This window comes from Hippocampus bargibanti, linkage group LG20 (genome assembly GCF_051943395.1).
Source record: "Hippocampus bargibanti isolate YZ-2025 linkage group LG20, ASM5194339v1, whole genome shotgun sequence".
Classification (NCBI taxonomy): Eukaryota; Metazoa; Chordata; class Actinopteri; order Syngnathiformes; family Syngnathidae; genus Hippocampus; species Hippocampus bargibanti.
Window position 1 is genome coordinate 1,480,209 of NC_142753.1, and position 15,024 is coordinate 1,495,232.

The window sequence follows — 15,024 nt, forward strand, 5'->3', positions numbered from 1 at the left end:
GATCGCGTCGACCAATTGATGGCCGCCTGATGGAAAATAATGATGATAATAATAATAATAATACGTACATTTTCTTTGTCGGCGGCGCTTCGGTCAAGCGTGAAGATGTCCGCCGTGGTCTTGGTTTTGTGCTTGGGCGCGCCAATGATCGCGAGTGATGGTATGTTGCTGTTTGCTTTGGTTTCGAACGACGCTATGCACCTCTCCTCAAAAGAGAAAGTTCAGTGATACCTCGGTTTTCGACCATAATCCGTTTCAGAAACCTGTTCGAAAACAAATTTGTTCAAAAACCGAAACAGCACTTTCCATTAAAATCAATGTAAAAAAATCTTAATCCGTTCGAAGTCTAGAAAACAACTTTTTAACTATTTCATCGCATAAACTGGATAAAAACTTAATAATAGAGTGGGTCACGTGTAAAATTCTATAAAAACAAACTTTTATTTTCACCAATTTTTAACATCAACATTAACATCTGTACATAACAATCTCTCTATCTTTCTGCCTCGGGGCGTGTTGGCACCTATCCCAGCTGTCTTTGGGAAAACACAGAGCACACTAACTTCTCAAACCATCCTCTGCTTGCTCTAAAATCCTACTATTCCGGAGATCTTAACCAAATATGTCAGCATTTTCGCAAAAATAAAACAACAACAATATTAATGCGTCGGTCACAATGAGGAAGACGTGACATATAAGGAAGTGACGATAAGGAAGCACAGGGTAGTCGAGTGATGCATTCAGATGCACTCAGAGAACCAAATTTCGGTTGTATACCACGGCATAAAAAAGATGACATTTTTGGTTGAAAACCGAATGGGATGAGAACCGAGACGTTCGAAAACCAAGGTTTGACTGTACAAGTTTTCAGAGCGACACTGAGATAGGTGATTTTTTTTCCGACAAGTGCCAGTGTGTGTCTTTGCGACAAAAGACGGGTAGTGCGCCGTGATGTCCTCACTTGATGCCCCAACCCAACCCCCTCCCCTTATTTCCAGAGATTCACACGCTGTTTTTTTTTATTTAAATGGCATGCAAACAAAGTAAAGGAATTAAACAACACAGCAAACAAAACAGAACAAAATCAAACACACTGGCTTTGACAGCTCGTGGAGCATTCTGCTTGGATTGGATTTGCCTTTATTAGTCTCAGCAAAGAGGAAGTAGAAAGTAGAAAAACAAAATACAGGAGCTGCTGGAAAGGCAGCCACTCTCGCGGCGCCGTCTTGAAGTCAAAAGAAGCAAAAAACTAAATAACATGACAACACAAAGACCTGTACAGAGTCATTCATCCATTGACAAAAAGAGATTGTCTCTCTCACATTTCCTGTCCCACATAAATCCGCTTCAATTCCAATTGAACATATTTGACAAAGTGTTTCCAGATAGCAAATACAAGCCCAGAAGAGGTGAGTTGCAGTTTCAGGCTCAGTTTCACAAAATAATAATAATAACAATAATAACAATAATAAATAATAATAATAATAATAATAATAATAATAATAATAATAATACATTTCATTCTAAGTGCCTTTCAAAACTCTCAAGGTCACTTTACAGTCAGTCACGGGATAAGCTTTTCTGTGGGTGAGCAGTGGCAGCACCAGCGTTCACTCAACCCGGAAGTAACTCAGATAGAAAGCTAGCGAGCTAATGGACAGCTAATTCGATAGCTAAGTAACTCAGATAGAAAGCTAGCGAGCTAATAGATAGCTAACAGATAGCTAGCTAGGACTTCACTCAACCCGGAAGTAACTCAGATAGAAAGCTAGCTAATAGATAGCTAAGTAACTCGGATAGAAAGCTAGCTAGCTAATAGATAGCTAACAGACAGCTAGCCAGGCCTTCACTCAACCCGGAAGTAAGTTTAGAGAAGTCAAAAAAAATTAGGCCTCCCTCCTTTAGCGTCCTGGATATGATAGAGTTTCGAAAAGTTTGAACGAAGATTTTGAAATCAGAATAAATTATTTAAAGATTTCTGAATATCGGTTCGTTTGGCAATTTGCATACTCAGTACGGCAGCCAATCAGAAGCCTGCTTCGTGCTTCCGTCTTTCCCGAGCGTTATACGGTCGTGCATTTGCGTATCATTTTCCAAAGTAGATGTAGTAGAACCTCAGCTCCAGAAGAAAGTTTCAAAAGAGGCTCACAAAATTTATGACGCTAAAAAACGTAAACGTACATTATCCCGTGACTGCAAAGTGTACTTGAGAGTTTTGAAAGGCGCTTAGAAATTGAATGCACATTAGAAGCGTCGTGAAAAGAAGAATTCACGTGGCTTGTAGCAGACGACGCAACGCAAACATTGCATTGTGGAAAATGACGAAGAGTGTATGGACAAACGACTAACTGGAACAAAATCATCAGCAATTTTTCAGCATATTTACCATCAATTAAGCAAGGGAGCATTTGTGGTAGGTACATCCTTAATAAAAACAATCCTTAATACTTTGCAACAATGTTTTTTTTTTTTGCGATTAGTCGTCTTATTGTGTTTCAAGTTGTGAAAAACGAGGCAGGCAACTTTATGGCCGTGCAGGCAACTTTTCAGTTGTCTGCCCTGGTGTCCTCTAACTTTTTGTCATGAGTTTCAGACACTGATAATGAGTTTTATTTTTCCACACATTATTTTGTCGATTGTTGAGAAGGTTTCTTCAGCCGTCATCTGTACTTCTTTGAAGGTGTCGGACGTTTCGCTTCTTATCCAAAAGGCTTTGTCAGCGAACTAAAATTTTGCTGGTAGTCTTAGCCCTAAATACATACCTACCAAATCCAGCAGACATTTAAACAGCTTCTTCCCCCAAGCCATTAACTCTTTGAACTCTTCAACAGTAGCCAAAATGGAAATGTATAGTGCCACTTAGCAGTTTTTTTGACGACGATACTAGTGCAGCGTGTTCTACCGGAAACAAATTCCTTGTGTGTTCTACATACTTGGCAATAAAGATGATTCTGATTCTGATTCTACCAGTGACGTGCATTGAGGTTCATGGCTGGTGAGGCACTGACGTCATCACAGTCAGATTTACAAACATACGAACCTCTACATAGTAGCTTATTCACCATTTGATTGGCAACAGTTAACGTGTTTTGTTTAAAATGTCATGTCAGTCAAAGTCAGCTTTATTGTCAAATATGCTAATATGCATGACATACGGCACATATGAAATTAATGTCCTCTCGGACCCAGCGTGCAAGGCACTTATAACGTGGCTAAAAAGACATACAATTGACAACAGACAATACATGTAGTTTCTGAATGTAAAGTGAGGTAGTGTCGTATGTAAAGTGAGGTAGTGAAGTATATACAGTGACGTAATGTAGTAATGCAAAAACAAACAAGAAAGGGTTGAAGTGAGGTCTTGCAGAAAAAAATGAGAACGTTCAGTTCAGGATGATAGTACAGCATGTAGCGTGTACTCAGGGTTCGGTGAGTGTGGCAGTGGGAAAGGGCTGGGAGGGAGTTGACTCTCCGGACTGCCTGGTGGCAGAAACTGTCCTTGAGCCTGCTGGTCTTGGCTCGGAGACTCCGCAGTCTCCTACCCGATGGCAGCAGGCTGAAGAGGCTGTGGGAGGGGTGGGTGGGATCGCCAGCGATCCTGATGGCTCTGCGGGTGAGGCGGGTGTTGTGAATGTCCTGAAGGGGGGGGGGAGAGAGAGACACCGATTATCTTCTCAGCTGTCCTCACGATGCGCTGCAGAGTCTTACGGCAAGGAGGTCGTGATGGGGGTCGGGGCTCCAACTCTTTTGAGCTTGCGGAGGAAGTACAGGCGCTGGTGGAATCTCTTGGCCAGTATTGCCGTGTTGTGGCTCCAGGACAGGTCTTCGGATATGTGCACTCCCAGGAACTTGGCGCTGCTCACTCTCTCCACTGCAGCACCGTCGATGATGAGTGGAGCATTCTGGGGGCGCACTTTCCTGAAGTCCACAACAATCTCCTTCGTCTTCTCCACATTCAGACGGAGATTGTTGTCCTTGCACCACGTGGCCAGGCGACTGACCTCGTCCCTGTAGGCTGTCTCCTCATCGTTGTTGATGAGGCTCACCGCAGTTGTGTCATCCGCAAACTTTATGAAGAGGTTGGTGAGCAGAGTGAAGAGGAGGGGGCTCAGCACACACCCCTGGGGGGCCCCTGTGTTCAGCGTGATGGTGCTGGAGGTGTTGTTTCCAACTCTGACTGCCTGTGGTCTTCCCGTCAGGAAGTCCAACAGCCAGTTGGGTGCTGATCCCCAGTTTGCTCAGTTTGTCGGTGAGCTGTTGGGGGATGATGGTGTTGAATGCTGAGCTGAAGTCGATGAACAGCATTCTGACGTAGGAGTCTCTGGTCTCCAGGTGGGTGAGCGCTGTGTGGAGAGCAGTGGAGATGGCATCATCGGTCGAGCGGTTGGGCCGATATGCAAACTGGAAGGGGTCATGGTTGGGTGGGAGGGCAGCCTTGATGTGGTTCATAACTAGCCGCTCGAAGCACTTCATGAGGATGGGAGTGAGTGCGACCGGGCGGTAGTCATTGTGGCAGGTGGTGGACGACTTCTTAGGGACCAGGATGATGGTGGTGGATTTGAGGCACGTGGGCACAACAGCCTGGCTCAGAGAGGTGTTGAAGATGTCCGTGAAGACATCTGTGAGCTCCACAGCGCAGTCTCTCAGAACACGGCCAGGAATGCCGTCGGGACCCGGGCCTTTGCGTGCGTTGGTCCCTCTGAGGGATCGCCTCACGCTGTCCTGGGACAGTGTCAGCACCTGTTCGCCGGGAGGTGGTGGGGTCTTCTGTGTTGGAGTGCTGTTGTCTGCCTCGAAGCGGGCGAAGAAGTCGTTCAGCTGGTTCAGCAGAGTGGTGGAGTTCTCGCAGGTCTGTGGAGTGGGCTTGTCGTCTGTGATGGTCTGTATCCCACGCCACAGGTTCCTGGTGTCACTGCTGTCTTTGAAGTGGTTGGCGATCCTCCTGGAGTGCTGTCTCTTGGCCATCCTGATGCCACGTGACAGGTTGGCCCTGACTGTCCTCAGGCCCAGCTGTAGTACAGTGTTTATTATGTACAGTGACTGTACATTATATACACCAGCTAAAGTGTAGAAATTTAGTTCATATACTAAAAGCTTTTGAACATTTTAATAGCGATATGCAGAAGGACAGCAATGCGGTCTCACTGCTGAGCAAGCCAGCACAGTTAGCATAGTGATTGCGCAATCCACGGTGAGGCTCAGCCGGCTGCTGCCTCACCGCTCGTCTCTACTTAGTATTTGAACGGTAAATGTGAAAAGTCTGCAATTTTGAAAAAAAAAATCCAAAAACGGTGAAGTTAAATGGAAAAGAACTTTAAAGTACAAATCACTAAATAAATATAACTGTAATTTATTTTTTCATTTGATATTTCCATGATGACAGGGGAGGCACGGCCTCACCTGCCTCCCCTGACTGCACGTCACTGATGCCTACTGTCCAGACGTGGCGGTACTCTGCTATGATAGGTCCCTGCTCTCAGGTTGGGGGGAGCAGAGCACTACTCCCTGTGGCTACACTGATTAAGTCTATTGTCCTGACTGATTACTTCTGTTGTCCTGCCTGATAATGGGGTCTACGACTGGCCTGATTGCCCCATTTGCCCTGGTATCACCTCATCAGCATAACTCAGCCTATGTGGTCATGATCTATGAAGTATGTTGTAAGCACGATCCAAATTAAACCCCACCCCACCATGGCGATTTAGTGAAGGGTTTTGCTGTTTTATGAAAATAGCTTCTTTTACTCCCCTTTCAAACCATCTATTTTATTTCAATCACACTAGTATTATCCCTGTGATGATGATAGTCTTTTTTGAGAATTTGTTTAGTCTCCCCAATGTATTGCTCTTTACAATTTTCTGTTTGTTTATTTGTCGATTGTCTTCCTTGTACTTGGATCCACATTTAAAGCCATTGTAGGGTGTACAAACCGAGGGATTCCCTCACTTTTTGCCAGCAGTATTCTTCTGTTTAGCGATAGATCCCTTTGTAACCAATGATTAAACCGCTTCTTGGTTTGATCAATGATTGGATCGAGGTTCAGAGTAGAACGCTCTTTGTCTTCTTTGGCAATGACAACACCGAGACCACACGTGGTGATGTCCTCACCTGACCCCCCACCCCTTATTTCCAGAGACTCACACCCTGATGTACATCTACACCCAACTGTTGGGGGGCGCGTCGCTCCCGCCGGGCGTGTCCGACTTCACGGCCATGGGCGTGCTGGACGGTCACGTGATCGACTACTACGACAGCCGCACCATGAGGAAAGTCCCCAAGCACCCTTGGGTGAACCACGAGTTGAGCGCCACCTACTGGGAGCAAGGCACCCTGTCCAGGAGGAGCAAACAGCAGTGGTTCAAGGTCAACATGGACATCCTGCTCCAGCGCATGGGACACAACCGCTCGGGTGGGTGGGAGGGCGGCGGGTGGGTGGTTTGGCCAGATGGCGGGCAAATAGGAGGCCGTCAAACGTGCCATCTTGTCACTTTTCCATTTCATGTGGTCATCTGACGGCATCCCCGCGTGTCCGCCCCCCCCCCCCAGACGTGCACGTCCTCCAGTGGCGACATGGTTGCCAAGGCGACCTGCAAGCAGACGGCACGGTGGCGTTCCGCCGCGCCACCGACACGTACAGCTACGACGGCCTGGACTTCCTGTCCTTGGACGACGAGCGCGGCGAGTGGGTGGCAATGACCGCCGCCGCACTGGAGACCAAACGCAAGTGGGACGGCGTGGCGCTCCTCAAGGACTACACCCGAGCCTACTTGCATAAGGAGTGCGTGTTCTGGATGGAGCGCTTCCTCACGTCCTGGAGCCACCACAGGCGGAGCGTGCGTACGTATACCGGCCACCCCCCCCCCCCCTCTGCGCCGCTTCCGGCCCAAAGGTCAAAAGGTCGCCTGTGTCCCCAGCGCCGCCCTCGGTGGACATGGTGGCCAAGAAGGGGCGCGTGGCGGGCACACTGCTGCTCAGCTGCCTGGCCAGCGGCTTCGTCTTCCGGGACTCCGTCCTGGAGATCCGCCGGAACGGGCGCACGCTGGCCCGGGAGGACGGCGTGACGTCGTCGGGCGTGCGACCCAACGAGGACGACACCTTCCAGCAGCGAAACAGCGTGGAGGTCCTGGCGAGCGACGACGCCAGCTTCACGTGCGTCCTGCGACACGCCGCCAGCGGACTTGAAGCCCGAACGCTTTGGGGTGAGGCGAGACGGGCGGGCGATGGCGGCAGCGGCGTGGACGACCAAAGGCCCATTTTAATCATAATAATAATCCATTTAATTTCTAAGCGCCTTTCAAAACTGTCAAGGTCGCTTTACAGTCACTGGATAAGTTTTTCTGTGGGTGAGCAGCAGCAACCACACGCGCCAGCGTTCACTCCACCCGGAAGTAACTCAAATAGATAGAAAGCTAGCTAGCTAATAGATAGCTAATAGACAGTCAGCTAGATAGCTAGCCAGCCAGCCCACGAATAGATAGCTAATAGATAGCTAGCCAGCCAGCTAGTCTGCTAATAACGAGCTAATAGCTAGCTAATAAATAATAATAATAATAATAATAATACATTTCATTTCCAAGCGCCTTTCGAAACGCCCAAGGTCGCTTTACAATCACAGGATAAGTAGTTCTGTGGGTGAGCAGCGGTAGCCACACGCGCCAGTGTTCACTCAACCCGGAAGTAACTCAAATAGATAGAAAGCTAGCTAGCTAATAGATAGCTAGCTATATAGCTAGCCAGTCAGGTAGACCGCTAATAGATAGATAGCTATATAGCTAGCCAGCCAGCTAGACCGCTAATAAATAGCTAATAGCTAGCTAATATTAATAATCATTTCATTTCTAAGCGCCTTTCAAAACTCTCAAGGTCACTTTACAGTCACGGGATACATTTTTCTGTGGGTGAGCAGCGGCAGCCACACGCGCCAGCGTTTATTCAACTCAGAAATAACTCAAATAGATAGAAAGCTAGCTAGCTAGCTAATGGAAAGCTAATAACCATCAGGCATTTAGCTAGCAAGACATCTCATAGATAGCGAGCTAGCTAACCAGCTAGCTAGCTAGATAGTGAATAGATATTTTGAACTAAACTCCACCTCGCCTCGCTTTCTTCCAATCCAGACGGCAAGATCTCCGGCGCCACGGCAACAGACGTGATGGTGGTGGGCGCTGTCGGCGGCGTGTCGGCGGCGATCTTTGCGGCCGTGCTGGCCTGGTTCCTGCGGGGCAAGTTGAAAGGTAAAAGGTCTGCTTCCCCAATCGTTAGCTTCATCTGCTAGCGCCGCCACGGATAATGATAATAATAATACATTTCATTGATAAGCGCCTTTCAAAAATCTCAAGGTCACTTTTCAGTCACAGGATCAATTTTTCTGTGGGTGAGCAGCGGCAGCCACATACGCCAGCGTTCACTCAACCTGGAAGTAACTCAAATGGATAGAAAACTAGCTAGCTAGCTTCCACATAGTTAATAGATAGCCAGCTAGCTAATAGATAGCCAGCTAACTAGACAGCGAGCTAATTGATAGCTAGCCAGCTAATAGATAGCCAGCTAACCAGTGAGCTAGCCAATAGATAGCTAGCCACCCGGATAGATAGCCAGACAACTAGCCAGCTACCAAATATCCAACAGATAGATAGCTAATAGATAGCCAATAGATAGCCAGCTATTAGCTCGCTAGCCAGCCGGATAGATAGCCAATAGATAGCCATCTATTAGCTCACTAGCCAGATGGATAGATAGATAATAGATAGCCAGCTAGACAGCCAAGAGATAGCCAGCCATTAGCTCGTTAGCCACCTGGATATATAGCCAATAGTTAGCCAGTTATTAGCTTGCTAGCCAGCCGGATAGATAGCTAATAGATATCCAGCTAGACGGCCAATAGATAGCCAGCTATTAGCTCGCTAGCCAGCCAGATAGATAGCTAATAGATAGCAGCTAGATAGCTAATAGATAGCCAGCTAGCTAATGTAAGCCGAATCTGCAGAAAGAAAATATTTCAATAGAAAAGTGTTTAAAAAAAAAAAAGAAACCTAACAAGGCCGGAGACGCGGGTGTTTAGACGCGGGTTGCCCCCGCCTTCACCTTGTAAATCATGCGCACTTGTGTCCTTTTTGTCGCCGTTCCAGTGCGGGGCCTTCTCCCTCCGGCCGCCGACCGCTTTTTGCAGCCGTCCGCCTGCGCCGCCGCCGCCTCAGGTAGGCCCGAAGCGTCGCTGACCCGCTCGGCAGGCGCCGCTCATCAGGACCTGCCGACGGACGGTCCTCTGCTGGCATCGCAAGCCGACGGTTGAAACGTGCGACTCGACCCCGTTGACCTCTGGACCAGTGATGTCATCAGCGTGTGGGTGTGGTTTTACAAGTGATCAATGCTTGCACTGCGGGGAATGCCTACCTGAATGAACATCTGCTAACGTTTCCTTTTCGTCTTGCTGCTTGAGTGTCCCGAGCAGCCCCTGGACTGGACTTAACTGGACTGGACTGGCTCTGCAGTACACATGATGCAAACAGAATGCCCCAAATATCATATTATATGACATATAATATTGCTTAATTCAATGCGGGATCGGATTAAAAAGGCTTCAAGTAACAAGACAACAAATACGGCGCTGGATTTTTTTCAATGAAAGAAATGCGCCTTGGCTCGAAAAACGCTGCACTCACTCGCGCTTGGCGGTCCTGCCGACGACAAATCGGGACTTCCCATCACTAGTGGCCACGGAGCAAAGCGGCGCGTGGATCGGCTGAAGCTTTTACTTGGAAAGGGCGAAAGCGGAAGTGTCGCTCTCGGCCGTTTCCGCCTTTCAAAATGATCCCCGTCGCGTCAGCCCACCTAAAGCGTCGCCGTCGCCCAACCGAGCCAAAGAAAAGAGGCGGCGGCGCGGCCGGTAGGCGGCTCCTTCTTCGAGACTCTTCGTCGTCGGCGAGGCTCGACTGACGCCCTAGCCGAAATGCTACGCGGCTAACCGCGAGCTCGATCGCCGAGGACGCTAGCCGGCAGCCGCCGTAAAACAAGCGGGGGAAGGCGCCCCGGCTAGCAAAGGAAGGCCTCGCCGCGGTGCCCTTTTTTTTACCCTGCCGGAATTTGTCATGGCGAGTCGCAGGAAGTCCAGCACGCCATGTATGCTTCCGAGGCCGTCGGGGGCCGCGGCGGACCGCGCCGAGGACGACGACGGCGTCGCCGAGCCGTCTTCCAGCGGTGACGAGTGCGAGCGCCGCCACTCGAGCACGAGCGCGCCCACCGACGCCCCGTCAGTCCCCGCCGGCAGGTAAGCTCCGCCCACGCGCGCGCGGCCCAAACTCGCTTGCATGACCGAAACGTCGGTGCCAATTTGAGCCGCCGCCTGACACGAAGCGACTTCGACCCCCAAAGACAAAAAAACTGCCACTTGTCTTTGCAAAATGTCAGTCAACAATACATGTTTGAATTGTCAGGCTCGTTTTCACAAGTGGGGACGCATTTGACGTCACCGAACGCGTCCACTTTGCAAATGGCGGCGTGAAAGTTGAAAAAGCGTGCAAGCGAGCCGTTAGCCAAGATTGCGTTTGAAAGCAAACATGGCCGACGGGAAGAAAGACTGGCGACAACATCAAACGTTCGTGCGGTCCAAGCCCGGCGGCGGGCGGCTGGCCTGCTTCTCGCCCCCTCACGCCCGCTTTGTCACTTTGTCCCGCAGCGGCGACGCCACCCTCGGCCGCTCGGGTAGTTTGACGGCGGCGGGACACGGCGAGCCGGCGCGTGAAGGCGAGGGCGGCGGCGGGCGTGGAGGGATCGCCCTCAGCAAGACTCCCATCGTGAGAAGCTGGGCGGAGCTTAACAAGTTGGCCGCCGCCCACGTCACGGACGAGGACGACGGGGTGCCCGCCGCCCCTCCGCCGCCAATTCTGCCGCAGAGTTTGCTGCTCAGCGTGGCGGGCGTCTCGCCCGGGACGCCCGCCACGCTAGCCCAGGCGCTGTCGGCGTTGCAGAAGCCCAATCGGAGGCAGCTCCTCATCCCCGTCAGCAGCATCCCGGCCTACCACGTCGCCATGGACAACAACGTCCTCCTGCTGGGGTCGTACAGCAGGTCGGTCGGGGCGTCGGGGTTTCCGCGGCGACGCTATTCCAACGCTCCGACGTGCGCGCAGGTTTCCCTACCCGTCGCCAACGGAGATCGCGGCGCTGGCGGCGCAGACCAAGTTCGGCGAGGAGAACGTCAAAGTGTGGTTCTCGGCCCAGCGGTTGAAACATGGCGTCAGCTGGACCCCCGAAGAGGTCGGTTAGTGGACCGGGGGCGCCCCCCCAACTCAGGGAATGGGGCGCCGCGGGCGGCGTCAAGCGGTCATGCGCATGTCCACTCAGCCATTGAAAGAATAAAAGACTTGTGGGTCCCTCCGAACAAGGAGCAGGCTCTCTTCGTTCACTTCGGATCCGGCTCGTCGTTGACGAATGACGCATCACTAGTTCCGACGTGCTTGTCGCTGCAGGTGCAGGAGGCGCGCGGCAAAACCCCCGCCGGCGGCGTCCAGGCGCTCCACCCGGGCGTGACCGGGCCCATCGCCGTCCTCCCCGCCGGTCTGCGGTCCGTCTTGCAGGCGTGTCAGATGGTGGGCCCGCCGGGGTTGGTCCTCGCGCGGGCGGACGTCCGTCTCGCCCCCGCCGCCTCGGCCTCCAAAACCAAAAAGTCCAAAGAGCAGCTGGCCGAGTTGAAGGCCAGCTACGGGCGGCGCCGCTTTGCTAGCGACGTGGAGATTTGCCGCCTCATGCAGGTCACCGGGCTGTCCAAGCGGGCCATCAAGAAATGGTTCAGCGACACTCGCTACAACCAGAGGAACTCCAGGGACGGCGCCAAGGACGCCGTCGACGAGCCGGGCTCGCCGCGCCCCCCCAGGGACAAAACCCGCCACGCCTTCCCGGACTTCGCGCCTCACAAGTTTAAGGAGAAGACATCCGGGCAGCTCCTCATCCTGGAGTCCAGCTTCCGGCGCTGCGACACGCCATCCGATGATGAGCTAACGCGGCTACGGGCGCAGACCAAGCTGACGCGGCGCGAAGTGGACGCCTGGTTCGGCGACCGGCGGAAAGGCAAGCGGGCGCCGCCCGCGGCCCGCCGGGTCCTGAAGAAAACCCCGGCGCAGCTCCACATCCTGAAAAAGGCCTTTGTGCGCTCGCGCTGGCCCACGGCGCGAGAGTACGACGACGTGGCGCGCGACTGCGGCCTGCCTCGCAACTATGTGGTCGACTGGTTCGGGGACACGCGCCACGCCGCCAGGAACGCCGACCTCAAGTGGTTTCATCTCTACCGCGGAGGCCAGGTCGGGCGGACGGGCGGGCGGGCGAGCGAGCGCTTGGGCGGGCGACGTTACCCACCGACCGTTTTGCATTGTGCAGGCGGACAAGACCTCAACGGATGCGGTCGCCGGGATTCCCAGGAAGTCCAGGAATCGCTTCCGGGGTTGGTCCAGGCGGACGCGGCGGGCGTACGTCGGCAAACAGGATGTGCGGGCGCCCCCCGGCAAGGTCGGCGAAGGCGCCCGGCGCCGTTGGAGAAGGCGCCACTTCAAGCTCAATTTGGAATTTGTTGTTTACAGGCCAAGGGCGGGAAGGCCTTCGTCGGGGTCCGCTTCCTCCAGGACCGCCCGGCGGACACTATCGAGAGGCAAATCGGCGAACGGTCGGCCCGGGGTGACCGGGACGGGCGTCCAGGGGAAGACGCCGCCCGCCAAGCGCCTCCGGGCTCGGACCGGGACGGGCGTCCCACCTGATCGCCCGCTCAGAGTGTGTGCAGGAGTTCTTTGCAGACATCCGTTTTTTTTGGAGGGGGGGGGATCAGCTCCCAAATGACTCCTCAGTTTGTTTTTGTTTTTTTTGTTGCATCAATTAACGACCAAAAATCATGTAAAATTATGTGAAAAATGAATTACTCGTGTAAAAAAATACACAATATCAAATATTTTGAGTTGCTTCTGGGTTGAGTGAACGCTGGCGCGTGTTGCTGCCGCCGCTTACCCGCAGAAAAACGTTTCCTGTGATTGTAATAAAGTGTCCTTGAGAGTTTTGAAAGGCCCTCATAAATGAAATGTATATACAGTAAAGTCTCGTTATATCGATATTCTCGGCAGTCAGAAAAAATGTCAGTGAGACCTCAACTTACAAACACCTCAACTTACAAACTTTTCGTCTTACAAACGTCAAATTTATGAAAATTAAACCTTATAATAAGCACTATTTTCATAATACACACCCACTATGGCCGGCGGAGTGATCTTCGGCGGAAGCACACGACCGAACAGCACCAGAGGTTAAGTTACCAACAGTCCTTATGGAAGGTGACTCTCCTTCCATAAGCCATCAACGACCATCAAAAAGGTCAATAAAACTTTATTTTACAGCACAGTTTATTTCTTTAATTACAGTCGTCATGTAATGCGCCTCTCTTTCCAAACAGCAATTCCCTTTGACCTCCAACACCATTCCATCAAGCCATCAATGACCATCATAAATGTAAATAAAGTGACTTTATGATACAATGCAGTGTATTTCTTTCATTGCAATACAATAGCACATTTATTATACATAGAATAAGGTATGTTGTGTGTAGTTTTAAAAGGCTTATTTAGTTGAAAAGTATATTCTATGGAAACCCGGGAACGGATTATTCCCATTTTAATGGTTTCCTATGGGAATTTTTTTTTGAGATACACACTTTTCGCCTTACAAACTCTGTTTGAGAACCAATTAAGTTCGTAAGTTGAGGTCTCACTGTATAACCATACTGTCGATATATCCGTCCTGCGGCGAACTGCATTAAAAAAAAGGGGGGCGGGGGGGCAACACGTAAACGGGGTTGTTATGTCGGAGGAACGAGAGGAGACGTCTTGTCTGTGCAAGGTATTTATTTCAACTAACATCATCTGTTTTACGACACTGCCGCGACGTCATGTGGCATATACTCCATTTACCCCCCTCCCTGAAGGAACCAGAAAAACTCTTCTAACTAGGGAAACCGGGTAGACTGCCGGTTTCCCCGCTTAGCCTTGTGGGTTATTCTGCCACGCAATAGGCTAAGCACCGCCTCGGGTCAGAACATTAGAAGTCTGTGATGTAGTCATCTAAATAGCGCGGGCGAAGGCGGACCCAAAGTTGGCACAAGGCGTGCGCGTGTTGGCCCCTTGACATTTATCTCGGCACCGTCGTATGTAGAGGTGGAGTCGTAGGTGGAGGTGACTTCTGGGAGTCAGTAGCGAGTCACACCGAGGCCTTCAGTGAAGTCCTGCTTAGTCCGACTTGAACAAATATCCCTCGTAATACCATCATTTATGACACAACGGCTGGAGATATCATTTACAAAAGCACACGCACGCAGTACTGGGCGTGGCATCACCTTCATCGTCTACAACACAGGCTATTTTCCGGAGCAATTACACATCAATAAATCTGCATCAGCAATTACAACTTGTCACTATACGTCACAGGTGTCGAAGTCAAGGCCCGCGGGCCAAATCCGACCCGCCACATCATTTTTTTTCGGCCCGCGAAAGCAAATCAAACTTGTTAAATTCCATGATGATTGCTAAAATCTGAGCGAAAATTTCATATTTTTGGATGTCAACCACAATAAAAGTCATTATTCTTGACTTCAGATTTGAAAACGAGTTATTCATTAATTTGCTGTGTGCTCTATATGTAATATTTAAAGGGATTTAAACATTCTAATGGGTTCCCCAAATTCATAACGGCCCTCGAGAGGAAACCATAACTACAATGTGGCCCGCGGCAAAAAAATGACTTTGACACCCCTGCTATACATGATACTGCAAACACTTCAAAATAAAAGGACATTTAAAATCATTTGTCCACAAAGTTTTATGAAGTACACTAAGCATATGCAATCTTTAACAAGATTTTACGCTAAATAACAAAATGTCAGTTTAAGAGAAGAAAAACAACAAGACGTTCACAAAACGAACTATTTGTTGAAAATAAAAGTAAACAAATCTTTTTCATTCGTCCTTGAGAATAGGCTTACCTACATGCGACAGCGAG

General features: G+C 50.5%; 2 protein-coding genes across 3 annotated transcripts; both read left to right on the forward strand.

Annotated features, from left to right (window-relative positions):
• Positions 1 to 17: 17 nt before the first annotated feature.
• LOC148882608 (H-2 class I histocompatibility antigen, Q10 alpha chain-like) lies at positions 18 to 9,611 on the forward strand. Of its 2 annotated transcripts, none has more exons than XM_089023001.1 (6): positions 18 to 160; positions 6,134 to 6,409; positions 6,547 to 6,837; positions 6,915 to 7,199; positions 8,118 to 8,234; positions 9,129 to 9,611. In XM_089023001.1, the coding sequence occupies exons 1-6, from the start codon at positions 40 to 42 to the stop codon at positions 9,290 to 9,292; spliced, it is 1,254 nt and encodes a 417-aa protein (XP_088879127.1). In that variant the 5' UTR covers positions 18 to 39; the 3' UTR covers positions 9,293 to 9,611. The 2 variants fall into 2 exon arrangements, with proteins under 2 accessions (XP_088879127.1, XP_088879128.1); XM_089023002.1 differs by having other exon boundaries at positions 6,915 to 7,149; positions 9,129 to 9,267.
• Positions 9,612 to 9,682: 71 nt separating this feature from the next.
• On the forward strand, positions 9,683 to 13,538 carry LOC148882609 (zinc fingers and homeoboxes protein 1-like). The gene is made up of 6 exons (XM_089023000.1): positions 9,683 to 10,267; positions 10,676 to 11,065; positions 11,127 to 11,253; positions 11,466 to 12,293; positions 12,370 to 12,498; positions 12,570 to 13,538. The coding sequence occupies exons 1-6, from the start codon at positions 10,089 to 10,091 to the stop codon at positions 12,741 to 12,743; spliced, it is 1,827 nt and encodes a 608-aa protein (XP_088879126.1). The 5' UTR covers positions 9,683 to 10,088; the 3' UTR covers positions 12,744 to 13,538.
• The last annotated feature ends 1,486 nt before the right edge of the window (positions 13,539 to 15,024 follow it).